Source organism: Balaenoptera musculus, chromosome 5, assembly GCF_009873245.2.
Source record: "Balaenoptera musculus isolate JJ_BM4_2016_0621 chromosome 5, mBalMus1.pri.v3, whole genome shotgun sequence".
Taxonomy (NCBI): domain Eukaryota; kingdom Metazoa; phylum Chordata; class Mammalia; order Artiodactyla; family Balaenopteridae; genus Balaenoptera; species Balaenoptera musculus.
Window position 1 is genome coordinate 118,130,268 of NC_045789.1, and position 22,031 is coordinate 118,152,298.

Genomic DNA, 22,031 nt, shown 5'->3' on the forward strand with positions numbered 1-22,031 from the left:
GTGGAGGAGGAGCTACAGAAACACATCAATAGTCTTACTGACCATATCAGTTGAGCTTCTGCCTTGGAAGGGAAATTTTTCTGAGATGATTGACAAAACAAATAAGGCAGGGGCACTATATGAAACTGCTGCATTAAGAACCTAGCGGAGGGACTTCCCTGGCAATCCAGTGGTTAAAACTTCGCCTTCCGATGCAGGGGGTGTGGGTTCGATCCCTGGCCGGGGAGTTACTATCCCATGTGCCTCGCAGCCAAAAAAAACCAAAAAACATAAAACAGAAGCAATACTGTAACAAATTCAATAAAGACTTTAAAAATGGTCCACATCAAGGGACTTCCCTGGTGGCACAGTGGCTGGGAATCTGCCTGCCAATGCAGGGGAAATGGGTTCAAGCCCTGGTCCAGGAAGATCCCACATGCCGTGGAGCAACTAAGCCCGTGCGCCACAACTACTGAGCCTGCGCTCTAGGGCCCGTGGGCCACAACTACTGAGCCTGCGCTCTAGGGCCCGTGGGCCACAACTACTGAGCCTGCACTCTAGGGCCCGTGGGCCACAACTACTGAAGCCCGCGCTCCTAGAGCCCATGCTCCACAACAAGAGGAGCCACTGCAATGAGAAGCCCGCACACTGCAACGAAGAGTAGCCCCCGCTCGCTGCAACTTGAGAAAGCCCGTTCACAGGAACGAAGACCCAACGCAACCAAAAATAAAGGAATGAATAAATAAATAAATAAATAAATTTATTTTATTAAAAAATGGTCCACATCAAAAAAAACTGAAAAAAAAAAAAGAAAGGAAAAGAACCTAGCATCATATTCTATCTGAAAGGGACATACAAATGAAATTATTAGTTTTACATATATATTTTTTGGCTGTGTTGGGTCTTCGTTGCTGTGCGTGGGCTTTCTCTAGCTGCGGTGAGCAGGGGCTACTCTTCGTGGCGGTGCACGGGTTTCTCATTGCGGTGGCTTCTCTTGTTGCGGAACACGGGCTCTAGGTGTGCAGGCTTCAGTAGTTGTGGCACGTGGGCTCAGTAGTTGCAGCACATGGGCCCTAGAGCACACGGGCTTCAGTAGCTGCAGCTCACGGGCTCTGGAGTGTAGGCTCAGTAGTTGTGGCGCACGAGCTCAGCTGCTCCACGGCATGTGGGATCTTCCTGGACCAGGGCTCAAACCCATGTCCCTTGAGTTGGCAGGTGTACTCCCAACCACTGCACCACCAGGGAAGTCCCTATTTTTTTCTTTCTGCCACCACTTTTTAGTTTTTAAAGATGATCACTGCAGTGGATGGTCTAGCTATTTAATCATGTTAACAGCCTAGGAGGATTGATCTGTGTCTTAGGCATTTCTACATCCCCATGGCACCACCCGAATGTTTGTCTGTGAATCAAAGGTCAGTTCATGACATATAAAAGTAATTCGCTTGTATCTGACATCCATATATAAACACTTGAAGTCCTGGGAACACTTACTCTGCAGTAATCCAAAGTAGCAACATATTCATATGATCCTAGAGATAGCTCTGGCTTCTCATAGTGGTCCAGTCTTCTTCCGATGTGGTCCAGATGTTGGAAATAGAATGGTGGAACTAATAAAAACAAAATAGGAAAGGAAATCTTTTATTTTTACAACACAGACAATTTAGTAAGTTCTCAAAATTTATTATGGGAAGAAAGGAGTTAGTATGAGAAAAAAATATTTTAGTATATTCTAAACATCCACTATTAAAAAGCATGTCTTAGAAAGAATAAGGGTTTTCTAAAATATCTTCTTGACCCTTCTGCAAGTTATTGATGACAAAGAATCATTAATGACTTGGATCTTTACAGAGAAATAGCGGATAAAAGTACTGGCGTTTTAAAATTGTCACAACCAAAATTTAATTGTCCCTATTTAATTACCTCTTTTAAAAGGAATTTTGACCTTTTCTAACTATTTAACAATAAGCAGGTAATTGGCCCAGAATTTTCCTCAGAATATTAGAAACAGAAGTCTACACACACAGAGAAAAGAAAGACTGGTTTACTATCTTCTTATTTGGACCATATTATTAACAATAATGTTTATTATCCTTTAATTAAGAGATGTCTTCAGCCATGGGTAGTTTGCATGGTAATCTTTAATGTTTGGGCTTCAGAGTGGAAAAGGATTACTGTATTTGGGAAAGACTACACCACTAAGATCTCAGCTGAGGAACTCTTAATTTGATTCAAATGTCTAAGAAGGTTAGATCTGGCAAAGCCCTGGAAGTCATCCAATAGCATAGGAACACTTATGAGTCACACACCAAACACTTGGACAAATATGGCCTGGTATCTCTGTGAAAACGAACTCCTGTTGCCTTGAGATTAATACGGCTGGCTATTAAACCACTGACAATAGAAGTATTTAGAATAAGCAGTAATGCTCTGGTTTTAAGCGTTTCGTAAAGAACAACATTTTCATTTGTAAAACCACAGAAGTAATGACCTGTTTTAAAACCAATAACTCAGTACTCTTTATTTTCAGTTGTGAACTAACACAAGGGTTATAACAGGACTGTTTTCTTAGTTTCGCCTTAAGAAAATAATCACTAAGGCTTGATTTTTTTCTATTTTCTTACCATATCATGGCCATTTCTTTTTAAACAAGTTTTATAAGATTCACATGTACATATGGATCTCTGAATTCGGAAAATTCAATGTCTTGAAAAGATTATGGAAGTGGGAGACTGATAGTCTTGGCTGAGCTGAGAAAGCTATAGGGGCCTTAAACTGCTACTTTATTACATTTAGATGAGATAGAGGACGCTGCACTGGCTGTTCTAGGATGCACGGGTGGTACTTTCTACAGTTCCTGTAATTTATTTTCACACATCTGCATGTAAGATGTGAAAAAATTTCCCCTTAAAATCAATTAATTTTAGGGGGAATCAAATCAAATCAATTTAATTTTAGCATTTAATATTATCTGCCATGTTTTATAAACCTGAATTCAAGTCCCCCCGTAAATCATGCACGGCCACATGACATTCGTCTTCCGGCGTGTCTTTTGGCCTCACGTGCTTCCCACTGTGTAATCTCTGGACACTCTGAAGGGAAACAGAGTGGAGCCATGTGACCAAGCCCGGTGGGTTCTAACTCCAACAAACCTCTGTCTTCTTTAAACCTAAATGAAGAATGCAGGCACCTATGTCAATCTAAGGGAGTCTGGCTTCCTTGCAGGAACTAATATTGGAGTCTAATATGAATAGAAAATGAACATGGCAGCTTCCTAGGCCTGGATATCAAGGGAGGGGAATTTACTGTGTAGAAATACAGGAACTCTGTGTGGTTTTCCTCTACTAGGAAGTGGCGGGGCCTTTTAAGGCTCTGAGCTGACACGTTGGGCGTAAAGCCAGAGGGTCACACCAAATTGAAGATCCTAGATGCTCTAAGTGGACAGATGCTGGACAGATTTCTGATCACCTTGCTAAGAAGGTTGAAGGCTTGAGCGGAGACAATGGAAATCTGGTGACCTTGGTGGAGGCGTTTATCAAAATGCTTCAGGAGAGGCCTCTGCCGTCTCGTGACTTTTTTCCTCCAAAACTAAAGCCCTGGGAAGTGCACGGTCACAGGGTTCCTGAAATCCAGGTCCCAGGATTGTGTGACAGCCAAGGATTTGGTTGCAGATTTCATCCAGGATGAGAGATGGAATAAGATCTTCCTTAGAAAGAAAAGTAAGGGTGGAGGATGAACAAGATCTGGTCTCACTAGTGTATCCAATTCGTACTGAGTAGGTGCCACAGGTGGAGCAAGGAAAGAGACCTCCCAAGAGGATCACGGCCCGGTCTTCGAGGTGAGGCTGGAAACCAATGAATCCACTCCACAGCAAGGCATTTTTAAAGGTCTTTGTGAGTAAGCCTCACCATGTCAGTCTCCGGCCCTGGGAGCTGGGCAAAGCCATGGGCTGTGATAAGGGGGCAGGTAAACAAGGAGACCAGCATTGCTCTCCCACCAGAGCACACACAGGAGCCAGGGGGCCGACAACGCCGTGACACAGGCAGAAAACTGCCTGAGCTCCCTTGTCATCAAGGAGCAGCCCGCAGCCACAGGCTCCTGGGCAGAGTGCTGTACATTCCTCAGACCTAGTGTCCTGGAGGGAAGGATATCTACGAAGATAAGGAACAGAGGAAAACACATAAAAGACTCACGCTCTCATAATCATTGCGTGGTTCTAGAAAAACTCTATAAATGTAAATGAATATGGGAATGTTCTCAGCCTGAGAATGTGCTTCATTTGACACCAAAGAATTAAAAAGAGAGACGTGTTATAAATATAACGAATGTAAACACTTTTGGCAAGCTTGCAGTTTTTTTCAACATCTGTGAATTCATACCAGGATGAAATTGAAAATACAGTGAATCTGGGAAAGCCCTTCATAATAACTTTTTTTTTTTTTCTTTTTTAAACAATCTGACATTCATATTGGAGGAAAAAATCTATATATGTGTTAAAGCCCTGAGCTATACCTGAACTTCTCCTAAATACTGATGAACTCACATTCAAGAATAATTCGGAGGAATGGTGAAAGAGGGAACAATCTCTCAAGTTTATCATCTGTAAACGCAGATAAAAGACAGTTCTTCTGTGTAATTTCCCTGAAGGGAAGCCAACCAGAGCACCCGCAGTTTAGGACACCCAAGCCCCTCCTACTCGCATAGAAATGCGCGAGTCCCCCAGGGACGTTGCTATGTTTCTTATAAAACTCAAAAATAGGGAAGTCATCCCTGGTGGCGCAGTGGTTGAGAATCCGCCTGCCAATGCAGGGGACACGGGTTCGAGCCCTGGTCTGGGAGGATCCCACATGCCGCGGAGCAACTGGGCCCGTGAGCCACAACTACTGAGCCTGCGCATCTGGAGCCTGTGCTCCGCAACAAGAGAGGCCACGATAGTGAGAGGCCCGCGCACCGCGATGAAGAGTGGCCCCCGCTCGCCGCAACTGGAGAAAGCCCTCGCACAGAAACGAAGACCCAACAGAGCCGAAAATAAATTAATTAATTAATTAAAAAAAAAATAGGGAAGTCATTTAGTTTCTCAATTCCTTTCCACAAAGCCTCAGTTGGAGGCAAAACAAAATTTTACCTCTTATGTTTACAGAAGATAAACCTCAGAGATTGTTCCCTGTCTCATCATTCCTTTGAGTTATTCTTGAGGGTGTTTAGGAAAAGCTCAGGTCTAACTAAGAGCCTTAACAGACATACATTTTTTTCCTAAGCTAAGAAGTATAATATGTTCCGTTTACTACAGAACTTTCCCTGAGGGCACGTGCTGGCGCCACTTACCGTCATTCACGCAGTTGCAAAATCCACACTGGTACCTCCTTCCTCCTTCAATGAACTGCATGAACGGGCACATGTAGGCTTTGCACCTGTTGCATCTGACTGGTCCAGTCTCCCCATGATTTACCAAGTAGAGGGGCGTCTACAGGAAGCAAGCACAAGTAAGAGACATGTGGGTATAGGATTTCTAGGTTATTCTAAATAACCAAGGTTATTTCCGAAGTCTTACGTATTAATTGTAATTTGAAAACTCTGGACTCATTAAGGAACTCAACTCCTAGTGTTCACCAGGGGAGTAAGGACGCCTCTTGGTACCTTGTGGAATTCAAGGCACTACCCAAACGAAAATTAATCTAAATGTACATGTAATTAATAAGCATATGTGTACATTTATGTATATGTGTATTTACCCACGTGTGCGAAGACAGAGAAGAAATATCATGATGGTAGTAATACTTAATAAAGCTTATGTTGGAAACGTCCTGGGCACCGTGTATCACATATTTCGCTAAGTTTGTTCATTAACTATAAATAAAGAAGGCGGAACTGGGTCTGATTTGAAAAGCTCTGGTTTGAAAGAAAAAAAAAAGCAGAGCAGGACTTCCTTGGTGGTCCAGCAGTTAAAACTCTGTGCTTCCACTGCAGGGGGCGTGGGTTTCAACTCTGGTCAGGGAACTAAGATCCCACATGTCGCACAGAGCACCCAAAATATTTATAAATAAACAAACAAACAAATAAAAGCTCTAGTTTGCATAGTGGTATGCCACTTAGCTAATTCCATCACAGTATATAAAATGTTTCTTCAAAAATGCAACTCTCTGAAGAAATATGCAATAATGTTCACTTATTTAGGCAAGGAGGCTGATTCTGCCTTTTCTGTGTCTTTAATCCCATGACAAAACGTCTCACGAAGTACTTTCAATGTGGCTGGTCATGCTTTGCCAGAACAAAAAAATAAATATTTCAATTGCTTCTTCCTCACAAACATGCATAGAAACCATTACACATCTTTTACAGCTTGAAAGTGAAAAAACTCAGCACTAGAAGTCTGCCTTGTTTCTCAACACTTCCAGCTTTCAGAATAAAACCACATAGATTCTTTTTGCTTGTATAAATCTCCTTAAAGATAACATTTCTAGAAAAGCTTGACAATTACAGGGTTTGGCACATCAACCAAGTTTTTCTTTAAAGACAAAGACGTAAATAAAGCAGACTGCTGTTTCATGGAGACTTGAGGAGCAGGAGGAGGGTGGCGATGAAGTGGGGTCATAAGGCCGTTTTCTGCCATTTTCTTGCGGGGGGAAAAAAAAGAAAAAAGAGAGAGAGATCTACTGTCTGTCCCTGCCCAGACGTTCAATGTGAAAACTAATCCACTGTTGAGGTTTCAGAAATGAGTTGTGAGATCTCAGAGTAGGAAAACACAGATAATAGAATACATAAAAGAATCAGGAAAAGGATTAAAAAAAAAAATACATTCAGAATCACTCCCTCTGCACTGCCCTCTCCCTCATCTCTTGCCTCAAGGAAGCCAGAAGATGGACTGGACTTTCTTATTTCTGGTCTCTTCTGATCTGTACGCACGGGCGTAGCTCTGGTGTCCCACGCACACGGTTGTGACAGGATTAAATGAGGAAGCCTCGTGCAGGACAGACTACTAAGCCTGGCATAACTAACTGTTGTTATCACATCTGTGCTGAGCAGCCTTTCCTCCAAACCACTCAGCTCAGGAGAGAGTGTATATTTAATAGGACAGTTATAGTCTGATAAGTGTGAGATAGGCTTGAGTTTCTAAAGGCATTTATTTATATAAACTTTCAAATTAGCTACCTTGTGACTGTAAAATGTTACTGTAAAAAATGATCTAGAAGACAGGGAATCTACCTTGCTGGAGCTTTTGATAGTATCTGATGGTTACAAAAGTTGACAGGTACAGTAGATTTTAAAACCATGCTAGGAGTTTGATTTAAATACACATATGGGCTTCCCTGGTGGCGCAGTGGTTGAGAATCTGCCTGCCAATGCAGGGGACACGGGTTCGAGCCCTGGTCTGGGAAGATCCCACATGCTGCGGAGCAACTAGGCCCGTGAGCCACAACTACTGAGCCTGCGCGTCTGGAGCCTGTGCTCCGCAACAAGAGAGGCCGCGACAGTGAAGAGGCCCGCGCACCGCAATGAAGAGTGGCCCCCGCTCACCGCAACTAGAGAAAGCCCTCGCACAGAAACGAAGACCCAACACAGCCATAAATAAATAAATAAATAAATAATAAAATAAATACATATATATTCAAATATTGACATATACAATACTTTTTTTTATATAAATTTTTTGTTTGAAAAGCATAAAGTGATGAATGTGTATCTTCTTCAACTGGTAATAACAAGAAATAATATGAGGGGACAAAAGGGAAGCAAACAGAAAGATATAGGTACCAACAAGAGATTCTTAGGACAGTGAATGGAGAATCAGAATAAGAAGTGAAAGACAACAAAAAATGTAATGATAAGGTAGCTTTTTCTGGGTCAAAAATCCAGTCATCAGTCATGACTTTGGTTGCTACTCTGTTCTACAGCTTCAACCTCGGAGCTGAGGAGGTGATTTCAAGAGAGTTAAACTAGGGTTAAAGCCTGCAATGTGCATAAACTCCAGCCAAGTTTACTTCTCTCATCCTTTTATTTTCAGAGTTCAAAGGCTATAATTAATTCCCTGAGACACTTTAGAAACAAAATCTGATGCAATTATTTGCTAGACAAAGCAGAGATAATGGAAGGAAAATTAACCTTATTTTTACTGATATGATTTACTGAAAGACAGGCCCAGCCTAAAATTACTGTGAAATTGTCGGCAGCTACCACCTAAGCATTCCAGTCCTGGCAGATTCAAACTTGCAGAACTGAAAATGAATGTCTAGTAACAAACTGGAGTCGAGTAATGACTGTATCGAGGCTGTAAAATACGCTTGCATTTTTTCTATTTTCACTCTTCTGGAAACTGGATGATGGAGAGGTAAGGAAGGTCCTCAGACAATTGAGGTGACAGTAAAGAATGTTAAAAGCTTTTTAACTGTTTGCATTTTCTTTTTGGGCAACAGGACAAGGGTTTCCAAATTACACTGTCTTGTTTCATCTCTCTTAGGCTATGTTGAAGACCATCAGAGATTTTTCTTTGCTCTCTCCAGATGTCTGCTTATCTGCTCTACAGTAGCGTGCATGAGCTCATAAACAGCTAATCTCACTTTTCTTCTGAGTTCAACTTCAGTGTATACAGCTTTAAAAAAAAAAAAATCACATTACTTTCCAAAAAGTTGCCTAAGTTTTTTTTTCTTCTTACCAAGGGCATTATATTATACTCACCTCAGAGCTATTTTCAGACTTTGCAATTTTGTTTATAAGTGTGTTTTAATCTTTTGGCCTCTGGTATATTCCTGCCTGCTCTTTCTTTTCTGTTCTTCTCTTAAATGGAAAAAGTAAAAGGATGGAGAGCCTTGCTGTAAAACCTTCATCTGGCTATTCTTGGCTTTGGTCCTGTGTGGCATGAGTTTATATAACATGTAAGTGATGGGGATGCTGGGGAAAGAAGAGGGAGGAGAATAATATTTGAACCTTTGGCTTGTATTTTTGGACTACCAGGGTTATGCCAAATACTTTATTGTTACTAATTTTAATTAAGATGCTTTAATTGAATAAAATGTATCTCTTTTTTGTGCATATGTAACACTGTGGTCGATTCTGGAGAACAAGAAAGAATATAATTCATTGAGAAATTAGGTTCAGTGGTAAAACTTTTGGTTATTATTCCACGTAAAAGGAGTAGATAACAAAATGTATCAATCAACAACTCCTCGGCACTACTAATACAATTTTTAAAGTTTTCCTGTATTTATATATTACCAGTTTTCTAAGTATTACTGCCATTCTCTTTAACATCTGTGCATTCGGTGCTGGGTATGCTGTGTGCCTTGGTTGGGGCATACAGTCCAGTGGGATAGAAAGACATTAAACAAACAAGCAGGCAAACATGCGATTAAAAGAGCAAGGCAGGAGTAGAAAGCATACTTGGGAAATCATCATTAATAAAAAGTACCGCTAAACCATTCACAGATTGTAATCCAAAACAAAAACAGAAATGAAGCACAACCTAGAAAGATCCAACATGAAGAATTCTGGTAAAGTTTATAGCCTCTGTATTTTTGTTTTGGCATCTCTATAACTAAGAAAAGTCTGAATACCCAAGTCTTGCTATATAGTCTTTGTCTTAGCAAAGTGATGAATAACAGAAGGCAGCTAAATATTACAAGCTGATTATACCAAATCTGGAAAACTGAAGAAAATATGAAGGTGTTCTTATAGCACAGATCCACTAGGTGGCACTGTACAACTAAAAATTAAAACAAAACTATAGAATTTCCTCAGTAGGTAATAAAATACTCAAGATAATTATGCTACCTTCATTTTATGTAACTATAATAACATTGACCTGAACTTACATCAGTTATTACCATCACAAAATGAAGAAACCTATACTTTTCTTGAAAAATCCTCTGATAATGGTTAAAAAATATTCTGGGTGAAACAAAACGTGATTAAACATGAAATACAGGCTATTTTAAGCATGAATTACATAGAAATTACAGACTGTGCCAAATTAACTGAAGATAATAGCCAAGAAAAACTTATTTTAAAAGTTTCTAATCCTCTTCCAACTTTTCCTTGTCTGCACGTAGGAAAACGGACACAGTGATGGGATAGGCAGCCCCAAGCACAGCAGGCACAGTAGGCCGCTGACGGCAGCCTGGGAGGCGAGGAAGCCAGTGCCCCTGCTGCCAGCGCCCACCCCCTGCTCTCTGCGTTCGCACTCGAGGTGCAAGATAACAAAGCAAAGACGAGGAGGCTTGCATCATGGTGCTCAGCAGCGCACTGTGATGGAGAAATGGTTTTCTTCCTGCTGGAACATCAAATCACGGGCAACAGCGTGGCTGAGGGGAGAGAGAAGACAGAGTGGCCAGATCGGAGATTTCAGGAACACCCTGGCTTGGGAAGAAGGTATTCCTGCCCATCTCCAGGATATTCCTCGGTGAAAACCGTCCCCCTCTCCTCTCTCTTCTTCCATTGCCTCACTGCTCACCTTATTTCTTCAGGACGAGAGTTCACCTAAGTTCTAACGCACGCACACACACGCTCACTCTTTAACCACCTACTTTCCCCTGTCTTCTAACACTTGTTTACTGATTTTGAAAAAATACACATTTCCCATTTTCAATGTATACTTCTCTTCCTTTTTTTCCCTCTCCTTCTATTTCTTTCATTAGAAGTCTCCAGGAAAGTAATCAGTGTCCTGGGACTATATAGTTGTCCCCACATGACCAATATTCTACTTTACTAAGTGCCTGAAGGAAATATCTCAGCTAAATAATTACTAGTAATGAGAGAGACATTTGTGCCTACAGTGGTTCCTAAATCAGATCAGAAGATTTATAGCAAGAAGACCTGCCAAAATGTGACACGGTCCTCCAGCTTGATCAAGGATCATATTCAACATCAGATTATATTCCCCAGTAAATTTGATCTTTACAATGGTAAATATGTATCTCTAGCAGCAAAGATTTTGTGTTGTCAAATGTGATTCTGGTACACAGCTACTTCTTTGGGATTGGAGTGCTGCTTATTTTTTGGATCTGTCTCAAGAGAGGTCAGTTGGTAATTTGGATTAATCAGGGGGTATAAGTAGAAGCATGAAAATGGTATGTGAAAAGATAATCCAGAACCTGTGATGAACAACTACCCTTTAAAAATGTTAAACATTCAGACTGTTAGGCATGCTGGAAGACAAGCAGAGCCGGATTCTCAGAGGATTATGCCCAGTAGCTAAAATGAAAAGAGAGTCTGTATCAACTGCACTTATTAAAGATATTTCCATAGGAAAGAGAAATGAGAAGCAGCTTGTGTGTGTTTTCTATTTTTGGCTTCACCATATATGACATTCAGTCAGCCTACGTGGGCAGAAAAAGTACAGGGCAGTAGCTGCTTACCATACACACGTTTTCTCAACAGCAGTTCTATTTTGTTGGACTCTTTAAAATAACAGGTATGGCATGAAAGAATAATATTTTCTGAATGCCTTTTAAAAATCATGTTATGCAACCTTTAAAAAGAAACCAAGCCTGATAATAAAATACTCAATGTACTATAATAATTATGAGAATTATTCAGACTTCTAAAAAATGTTTTCAGTTGGTCCTAAAACTTGGCATTTTCATATTTCCAGAAAATTAACCTCTTGCTAGTTATGGTATTTGTGGCACTTGAGAGATCATTTTCAATTTTTTCCTCTTCAACAATGCTGTTAAGTCTATTTATTTTTATTTTTTTAAAGTCTTTATTGAATTTGTTACAGTACTGCTTCTGTTTTTATGTTTTGGTTTTTTGGCTGTGAGGCATGTGGGATCTTAGCTCCCCGACCAGGAATCAAACCCGTACCCCCTGCATTGGAAGGTGAAGTCCTAACCACTGGACTGCCAAGGAAATCCCTGTTAAGTCTATTTATTCTTGTTATAACTATATCTAGAGCTTATATTGGATTTGAACATGTCTTTTATTTGGAAATTGGTCTTTTTTGGTTTGGGGGGTGGTGTTTTTATTTTTTGTTTTGGTCTATCCAGCATTGAAAAATCCTGGAAAATGTTACTGATTCAAAGTTATAATATACGTAAGATCATAACTATCATCTGTATGATTTATATTCAATAGTTTAAAATGCTTTCATGTATATAAAATCTAATCGTGATGTTGAGACGCTCACAACCCTGGCAGTGGGAATTATCACCCATGCTGTTCAGAAGGGAATGGACATGTGAGGGGCAGTGACTTGTCCAATAAACTGCAGGGCTATAGCTTGAATCCCCATTCATTTTCTGTGCGAAACATTCAGAAACTGCTTGCAGCTCGCTTCTGTAGAAAAAGCACATAGTTTCAGAGAAAGCTGCCATCACACACCGTCTGTGTCTTGAACCAAGCCCTTGGTGGTCCCTGGTACCCACGAAGTGTCTCCTGCCATTTCTCTCTCTCTTTCTCTACAGGAGCTATTTTATATCTTTTTAACTCCATTTTATCCTTCAAATAAGCTCTCCTCCCACCTCCCTCAGCAGGTAACTTTGCCGCCTTGCTCACAAAGAAAAACAGAAAACCTCAGAGAGGAACTGCCTTGACTTTTCCCCACGGATTTACCAGCACCTACCTAAGGTCTTCCTTTCTCCCTCCTGTTACAACAGAAGGGGTATCCCTCCCTCCTCCTGACTTGCTGTCAGTGACCTTGTCTAAACTGGGACCAAGTCTCAATCTGGCCCCTCAGGACTGGCTTAGGCATCTCAGCTGTGCGTTGCCATATGACCTTGTGCCCAGCAGCACTCATCACAATGCTTTACTTTTCAGCATCACTGCTAAATTCTCAGACCCATGCCTCACATGTATAACATTTGTTTCATCGCGTGTCTCCTATAGCACAATACCTGAGAGAGGGGGCAGTGATAGTTTTTGAATGAACAAACAAAATATCCACCAGCTACCCACGAATATACTACCATGACTACCTGCGGCAGTTCATGATAGGTGCTAAGCAAAAGGCACAGACAAAAGAAGAAATCACTTGTGGCGGGGGGGTGGGGGGTGCTGGGCATGGGGGAGAGGTCAATAAAGCATTCTTTCAAGGTGGGTAGTTACGCAGAGATACATTTCCACGGACTGACAGGGAGGGAATAGTGAGAACAGCACAACTCAGGAAGAAAAGCCTGAGCTTGGCGTCTGTTGGTGGTCAGCATGCAAGCAGCCTAGTCCAGCTGAGAAGAAGGGAGATAAAGAGGAAGGATGGAGGGATTTTATGGAGAGTTGTCAAAACCGGGTAGAGTAGTATGTCCTCACTGGCCAGGTTTCTCCCTCCCTCTCTCCCTCTCTCTCTCTCTCTCTCTCTCTCTCATCTCAAATCAGTTGTTGCTGCATAGTAACAATTCTGACAGAACATAGTTAAGAGATTTCACCATTCATGAAACAAAAACCATGTCTTTGGAAGAATGGTTGGTATAGGTTTTTGAAACCTGCCCATCAATTAGTAAATTCTATCATATGTTTTACAATTACCATGAGGGAACTTTAGAATTTCTGTTTGTTTCATCATCCCCTGTATGTTATTCAATTCCTAAAAACTCTTTTAAAAATAAACTCAAAAGATGTTTGAATATTAGATCTAATTTTTAAGGTAAATTTCTAACTATAAAAAAATTCACTCCTTAACAGCTTAGGTAAGCCTCAGGTTCACCACTGATCCCCAGGGCCTGTATTTCACAGTAGATGCTCAATAAATATTTATTGAATAGATGATAAGAAAAGGAGGGAGGGAGGGAGGAGAAAAGGAAAAACTGAAGTCTGAATGAAAAAAAAAATGAAGGAAGAAGGAAAATACAGAAGTCACGTTTGGACATGAGGATATTTGCCAGTTCTTTTATCACAGAAGATTAGGTGTGGGTGTGAAAAACCTTAATATGTTAAGTTCATCCCAATATATGCACAAATAACTACACTGGGAGACTCTTCTCTTGTAATGGCCAATAGCGTCTTAAAGCAAACACAGCTGTGACCTTTCTCCCCAGGCCCTCTAATGCCAGGGGGACTTTTTAGGGGGAAGGTCAAATTGGACTATATGCTGAAGTCTATGAAAGGGCTGCTCCTGGTGACGGGGCATCCAGAGTTTCGAAAGGGAAAATAAATATCAGTGCAGTTCGGAGAGCACCATAATATCAGTTTTCCTGAATGGAAGTCATAGTTCATGACTAAATTATAAACCGTGAGAAATGATACTTAACCAAAAACTGCTCTGTTTGGATTGGGTTATGCTGATGCAGTCTTTCAAGTTACGGGTATATTTGCAAAGATCAGCATCATTTTTCTTCCTGGAACACATGTTGGCAATTTGAGTAAGACATTCCCTCTCAAGGAGCTATGATATTCAGGAATTCTATAGCTGAAAGACATTTTCCCACATTTCTTTTAAACTTTGACCTATTATAGTTTATCTTTGGTCCCTAAGGAAGAATTACATTTTGTTGTCTAATTATAGGCCACTTGCAGAAGCCATGTTTAATTGCTTCAATTGCTATAAGAACGCACAATGTTCCACAGATGATGAAAATATATTGTAGACTTAAAAACCCTATGAATCAAGTTTGTTTCTTCCATGAAGAAACAAGAAAATGATTGGCAATTTTTTGTTCCTCAAAGGAAAGTTGTAAAATACTCCACACTTTAAAGATGAAAGTGTTAAAAATAATAAGCCTAGAGGCAAACTTCCTTTGTCTCTCTGACAGAATTACAAGTCAGCCAACGTCTTCCCTCCATTTATCTCACTTCTTTATGGCCATGAAAACACCTTCAAAATGTTCCCCCCTATGCATGAGCCAAGTCTATTATTTAAATGACACCCTCTCAATCAGGCATACCTGTCTAACCTATTCAATCGGAAACCTGCACTCTAGCCCCTCCCACGGGCAGTTCTCATCCCCCAATCTGCTCTTCTTTTTCCTTCCTCCATTTGTTCAATAATTTTCTTATTGTCAGGTTCATTGTCTTGCCTCTTTCTGTTAAAATGTGAGCTCGATGAGGGCAGAGATCTTTGTCTGTTTTGTTCACTGACATATCCCAGGACCAAGAAGAGTACGTGGCACATAATGGGTAAAGGGTAAATGTTTGTAGAATTAAATACCTATTGAATAGCATAGAAAGAAATAAACCAATGCACCTACGGTCAATTAATCTATGACAAAGGAGGCAAGAATATACAATGGAGAAAAGACAGTCTCTTCAATAAGTGGTGCTGGGAAAACTGCACAGGTACATGGAGAAGAATGAAATTAGAACATTCTCTAACACCATATACAAAAATAAACTAAAAATGGATGAGAAACTTAAATGTAAGACCTGATACTATAAAACTCCTAGAGGAAAACACAGGCAGAACACTCTTTGACATAAATCACAGCAGTATCTTTTCGGATCCGTCTCCTAGAGTAATGGAAATAAAAACAAAAATAAACAAATGGGACCTAATTAAACTTAAAAGGTTTTCAACAGCGAAGGAAACCATAAAGAAAACAAAAAGACAACATACAGAATGGGAGAAAACATTTGCAAATGGTATGACCGACAAGGGATTAATCTCCAAAATATATAAACAGCTCATACAGCTCAATATCAAAAAACCCAAACAACCCAATCAAAAAATGGGCAGAAGATCTAAATAGAGATTTCTCCAAAGAAGACACACAGATGGCCAAGAGGCACATGAAAAGATGCTCAGCATCACTAATTATTAGAGAAATGCAAATCAAAACTACAGTGTAATATCACCTCACACCAGTCAGAATGGCCATCATCAAAAAGTCCACAAATAATAAATGCTGGAGAGGGTGTGGAGAGAAGGGAACCCTCCTACACTGTTGGTGGGAATATAAGTTGGTACAGCGACTATGGAGAACAGTATGAAGGTTCCTTAAAAGACTAAAAATTGGGCTACCATATGATCCTGCATTCCCACTCCTGGGCACATATCTGGACAAAATTCTATTTCGAAAAAATATTTGCACCCCAATGTTCACAGCAGCACTATTTACAATAGCCAAGACATGGAAGCGACCTAAATGTCCATCAACAGATGAATGGATAAAGAAGATGTGGTATATTTATACAGTGGAATATTAGCCATAAAAAAAGAATGAAATAATGCCATTTGCATTATAAATATGAGCTAATAAATTTTCTATCCTTTTCCATTATTTCATGGATTGTCATACTAAGTGAAGTAAGCCAGACACAGAAAGACAAATATCATATGATACCACTTATATGTGTAATCTAGGAAAAAAATGACACGATGAGCTTATATACAAAACAGAAACAGAGCCATAGACATAGAAAAGAAACTTATGTTTACCAAGAGGGAAAGGGTGGGAGGGATAAATTAGGAGTTTGGGACTGACACACATACACTACTATATATAAAACAGATAACCGATAAGGACCTACTGTTTAGCACAAGGAACTATATACTCAATATTTTGTAATAACCTGTAAGGGAAAGGAATCTGAAAAAAAAAAAAAAAATATATATATATATATGTGTGTGTGTATGTATAACTGAATCACTTTGCTGTACACCTCAAATTAACACTACATTGTAAATCAACTATACTTCAATAAAAAAGGAAAAAAAAATTCTTGTTGAAATAGAATAAGTAAATTAGCAATCCTTCATAAAAATGGACACTGCTCATCATATCACAAAACAATGTATTATTGCCCAGATTATGTTGTACAAAACAATTGAAAAATTCCTAAAAATTCATGTGATTATACAATTATAAAACTGATTCTGTAAATAAGGATATCAGAAAAGTCAAATTACTATTTCCCTTTTCAGAGTTGACACCTACAGAAGCTACACATTTATCCAAGCATATCCAAGCTTTTTATATGAATTGCTTTTAGAGTGGGAAAAAATACAGGACTCTAAGATTCATGCAGTCCGATGTGCTATCAATGCCACCATCCCTGGTGGGCAGCCCCATGCACTGGCCAGGCCACTTCCAAGTAATGCAGCAAATCATCTTTTGTGAGTTAATTTGATCTGGGCAAATAGACAAAAGCCATTTGGAGGTAAGACTTGAAAATAGGGTTTTAAAAAAAGTTGAGAAGAAATTTTTAATTTAAAAAATGTGTGTGACCAATTTGAAAGCATCTAGAGAAATAAACACATTTATATATTTATTATATATCAATAATGAGCTGGAAGGAGAGGAAAGATGACTTTTTAATTTATCAAATAAATAATAAAAATTGATAAATATGAGCTAATAAATTTTCTATCCTTTTTCTATAGGAAAAGGAGAAATGCAGACAAAACTGATGTTTGAAGTACTTAGATAAAAGAGTTTTTCAAAACTTTTTAAACTGTGGAGGAGAAGAGAGTATGGAATATAGTAAACAAAAAGAAACTTAAATCTCATTCTCATGTTAAAGACTATGATATACATCAATTTACCTTGGTAGTTCAGTTCTGGATTAAGAAGAGTGAACTTGGGACTTCCCTGGTGGCGCAGTGGTTAAGAATCTGCCTGCCAATGCAGGGGACACGGGTTTGAGCCCTGGTCCGGGAAGATCCCACATGCCACGGAGCAACTAAGCCCGTGCACAACTACTGAGCCTGTGCTCTAGAGCCCGCGAGCCGCAACTACTGAAGACCACATGCCACAACTACTGAAGCCCACGTGCCTAGAGCCCATGCTCCGCAACGAGAAGCCACTGCAATGAGAAGCCCATGCACTTCAACGAAGAGTAGCCCCCGTTCGCCGCAACTAGAGAAAGCCCGCGCGCAGCAACAAAGGCCCAACGCAGCCAAAAATTAATCAATTAATTATTTTTTAAAAAAGAGTGAACTTTGTGGTGGATGAGTTCCATGATATCTACATACACTAGAGTTTATCATTATGGCTCTTCTGTTTTACCTGTATTTTGCAGACATATTGTTCAAGAAAGTCAAAGATGCTCTTATTTTCCCAAATAATAACATTTTAAAGATTTTAATCCTTTTTTTTAAACATGTATGTCCATATATCCTCCCCCTCTCTCTCATAAATACACACACATACACACACAGAGTATATCTTCACTTTATAGTGAGATGATATGGAAAGAAACAAATACTGGATGGGAGAATAAAGTGAAACCTAAGCTAAACGTATGAAGAATTTTACTGTCCAGGAAATTCTTTAAGCAACTATTATCCTAGTCAGCACAACTTGGCTCCTGGATTGTCAGTTCCTTTTTAAGTTACCTTGGAACTTGTTCAGTAGCAAATGCAGCATTTTTACATAAAGTACATGCTCAATAAGTGTTTCAGCATAGATCTCTATGTGAAAATCTCATCAAATTACTTGGCCTCAAAAGTCTAATTTACTTCCAAATACAAATGATATTGTGGAATGAAACTATCATGTTAAATATTTATTTAGCACAAAGGTTTTCCAGGAACTGTTTCAGGTCTTGGGAATAAAATAGTAAGGAAAAATTACAGGTGGTCCTTACCCTCATAGAACCTAGTGGGAGAAAGACAGGAATCAAATACACAAATACAAAATTGCAAACGGTGATAAACAGTATTAGGAGAGCTCCAGGGAGTATAATGTGGGGTATCCTGGAAAGCTATCGGGAGGAGGTGACCTTGAACTGAAATCTAAAAGGTGAATAGTAATTAACTAGGCTAAAAGGACAGGATAGTGTGTGGGAGATGGAGAGAAAATTATTCCAGCAAATGTCCATGAAGCACCTTATGAAAAAACAAAAGCTATAGAAATGTTTATATAACGGTGGGTGTTTATCATTTGAATAGTAAAAACAGAAAATAGTGATGTAATATCAGATGACAGAGACCATGCAACATTTTTTAAAAAACGTAAATGAGTAGCTCTTTCCCTTTTATATGAATATAAATTGTGGCATCCACATCAGTTCCCTCCTTCTTATGTAAGATATGTAGCTAGAATCACTGAAAGGGTATGATAATATCCCTCTTAGATGTATACACTTCAGGTAAATTTAAATTACTGTAGTTTTCATACTTCTCTTCCTTGCACATAGTAGAAACCCCAAATCAGTGATTGTTGGATTAAATTAAATTTTCCAAAGAGGAATTTATATGGTACAGCAAATAATCATAACTAATGATAAAGATATCATTTCTCATACCAGTTTATTTTATTTTTAAACAACTAAGAGTTAAGTGGTGCTATAATTTTATGAGAGAAATGAGGTTCAAAAAAGTTAAGTAAAAATTTTCAAGGTCACATTGCTAGAAGTGGTAGAGTCAATCTGTGTACCCAACTTCAATCGACGCTCAAATTCCTGCCTGCACCACCTTACCCACACGACGTTCAATTCCTGACAAAGAATTGGTCCCCAAATCACTTGTGCATCAGACAAACTTGGGTGCTATTTTCAAACGTTTCATGAAACAATTTCAAATTACAGGTTTGCATAGGGCTTTCTCTTCCTTTCATCCTTAAAAATATGACTTTATTTTTTTTTTAGCCTTTCATTCAGTGAGAACTTGTGGCTTAGGAAACTTTCAAATAAAAATCTTTAAAATTTTGACTTTCGTATACTTGAGCACTGAGGAGACACATCAACTGCAGAAATTTTAAGTTCTTGTATTACCTAAATATCCATAAAACGTGACTGAAGTTAGTAATAACGAAGCAGTGTAGAAATAGTGTATTTCACTGATTCTAAAATCTCATCAAAGCTTCCAACTCAACATGACACAATGCTAAGAAGTCATTGTTAGGAAGATATATTTCTCTTTTAGAAATGTTAAAATGTGAAGAAAATGTGAGGAAATGTGGGCCTTAGAATTGATGAAAATGATAGTGAGAGGCTCTAAAATGCTTCCTCTCCTGTGGTGACTCCTCACGGATGCCCGGCATCCTACATCCAGGGAGCCTGGTCTTCTCGGCTCCCATGTGATGGATGCTGTATACTCAATTGCCAGGCATTGAAGGTCGTAAAACCCACACCTGGATTCACTGAAAGTTAAACCAAGGAAGAATGCTTTCTTTTTCATTCTTGTTTCTCCTGACATTACTCTCCATTTAATTAAATAAATAAATAAATAAAGAGTTACGTGAATAATTCTGTGATTAAAAACATAAGTTTGGTATATTTAAACTTCTAAATTGTAACTTAAAATATAATTCTAACAACCTTTGCCCTGACAAATGTGACTCTCCCTGTATGCCTGCTATAACACCACTCTAAAAAGGGATTACGTCCTGTTCTTCAGCTGCCTAGCTTTTTCATAGTACTTTTTCATAGCACTGTACAAACAGTGGCCAAAATCCTTAAGGGATAAGATTTAGTTTCTAAAGTAACTTTATACATTAAGTATTTTAAGTGTTATATTCGTAATTCTATTTCTACACGAGTACATAGATTTTATTTTTCCAAGTTTTTATATTAATACTTTTAAAATATTGCATTAAAGCAAACAATTTAAGACTACAATGCACATATTAAAAAACAGATTCAGGTTTTTGAAGCTTTCATTTTAAAATAATTTAAGATACAAGTCTTCTTTAAGTTCTTCAAAGGACACAATATTATGCAGTAATCAGTTTCATTTCAGAGCAGATTTATCACTAAAGCTAGCTAAATTGGGGCTATATATAAAAATGCATAGTCTCACAATCTTCATGTGCTTTTTAAAGTGAATAATATACTAGATTTCTTATACTAAAAGCATAATATAAATGAAACCCCTTTGGGTTGGGTTGCACAACATATTCACATATACTTCTAACAACACATAGGATGTGTGACCAATACATGGTAATCCACGCTGAAAGTCCAATAAAGAGTGGAAAAGTAAAGTAGACACTAGCAGCCTTCTAGATTTATAGAACATCGGAGCCAGGCTTCTCCCTCTTGGGAATGGCAGCCCAAGGTCACAGTACAAGGCACAGCGGAGACCTACAGTCATTTCCTGGCTCCTGACCCAGTAGGTGTTCCACCTATCGGTTACTATCTATGGTGCTTTGGAGAAAGCAGTCAATTTTTATTGGTTTCTGAAATATCTTTATATGATCAACAATTCTTCCTACTTGTTTAGCTGTTCTGCTCTATAATGAAATATAATCTCTCTCATTAATGTGATAGAATGTATCTATGATCTCTCAAATGATTTTTTTCTTTATCCACAGAGTTTGTCAGAAGCCTAAAATACCTAGAAATCAACCACTGTTCTGTAGTTTGATTTGTCTTTGTCTTTTAAATGTCATGTCTACCCAATCCTCAGAAGAGTGCATTCACTCACCCAGGCCCTCTACTGTATGCCCAGCCCACTGCCAGATTCCGGATGGTCTTTGCCTTCAAGGAGTACTAAGCAGCAGCTTGAAGTCGAAAGACTTCAAGAAAAGAGGTCTAAGATGGACATGTCAAGATAACTCACAAGCTTGCAGAAACAGGAGGCCCACTGCTAAAACAATTACCAGCAAGAAAAAGAAATGCTATTTTATGTGTTTAACCAAATAAAACCTCAACAAGACAGATGTTGCTGAAAGAACTTGGAATTTGGAAACTCGAGTTCCAGCAGCATTACTTATTAGCTGTGTGACTTTCATTGCCCCAGAACCTGTAGAAATTCTATATCTATAAAACTCGCATAACACCCATTTCACAAGCTACCTTCCTTTAAAAAAGTTGACACACAAACAAAATACTACAGTGAGGCAGAATTTTTTTCCTTTGATGCACTAAACAGCAGTGGAAACTCTGCCTAAACTCTGCCAACTCATGCCAGCAAGATTGGCTAAGTCAAGTGCATGACAAAGCAACGCTTTCTGCTGGTGATGGATGTGGACGTAATGTGTTGGTGTTTAGTTTATCCTCTTACAGTCTTTTCCCTTTTTGTTAACCTCATTTGTCAGTTCATTGACATCCATCCCTTTTTCTTTCCAATGGCATCTTCTTCATACCTACCGAATCTATCAGAATATGAATAATCATGAAGAAAAATAATTTAAACAGTATTTAATAACAGTACAAACTTCTTTATTCATTAAGTCATAACTAACGTAAAACTTCCCTGAACCTAAACTCCAAAGAATGAGATTATTTCCATTACAGCCTTTTTCACACTGTAC

At 39.0% G+C, this 22,031-nt stretch overlaps 1 protein-coding gene across 2 annotated transcripts in view; it reads right to left on the reverse strand.

Moving 5' to 3' along the window:
- SEC24D (SEC24 homolog D, COPII coat complex component) overlaps window positions 1-22,031 on the reverse strand; it is a 111,673-nt gene that overhangs the window by 39,903 nt on the left and 49,739 nt on the right. For both annotated transcript variants that reach the window (XM_036852300.1, XM_036852301.1), the window contains exons 9-10: window positions 5,302-5,440; window positions 1,471-1,586 (exon numbers count right to left, since the gene is read on the reverse strand). In XM_036852300.1, coding sequence (XP_036708195.1) covers window positions 1,471-1,586; window positions 5,302-5,440 — 255 coding nt within the window. The remainder of the gene's footprint in view (window positions 1-1,470; window positions 1,587-5,301; window positions 5,441-22,031) is intronic.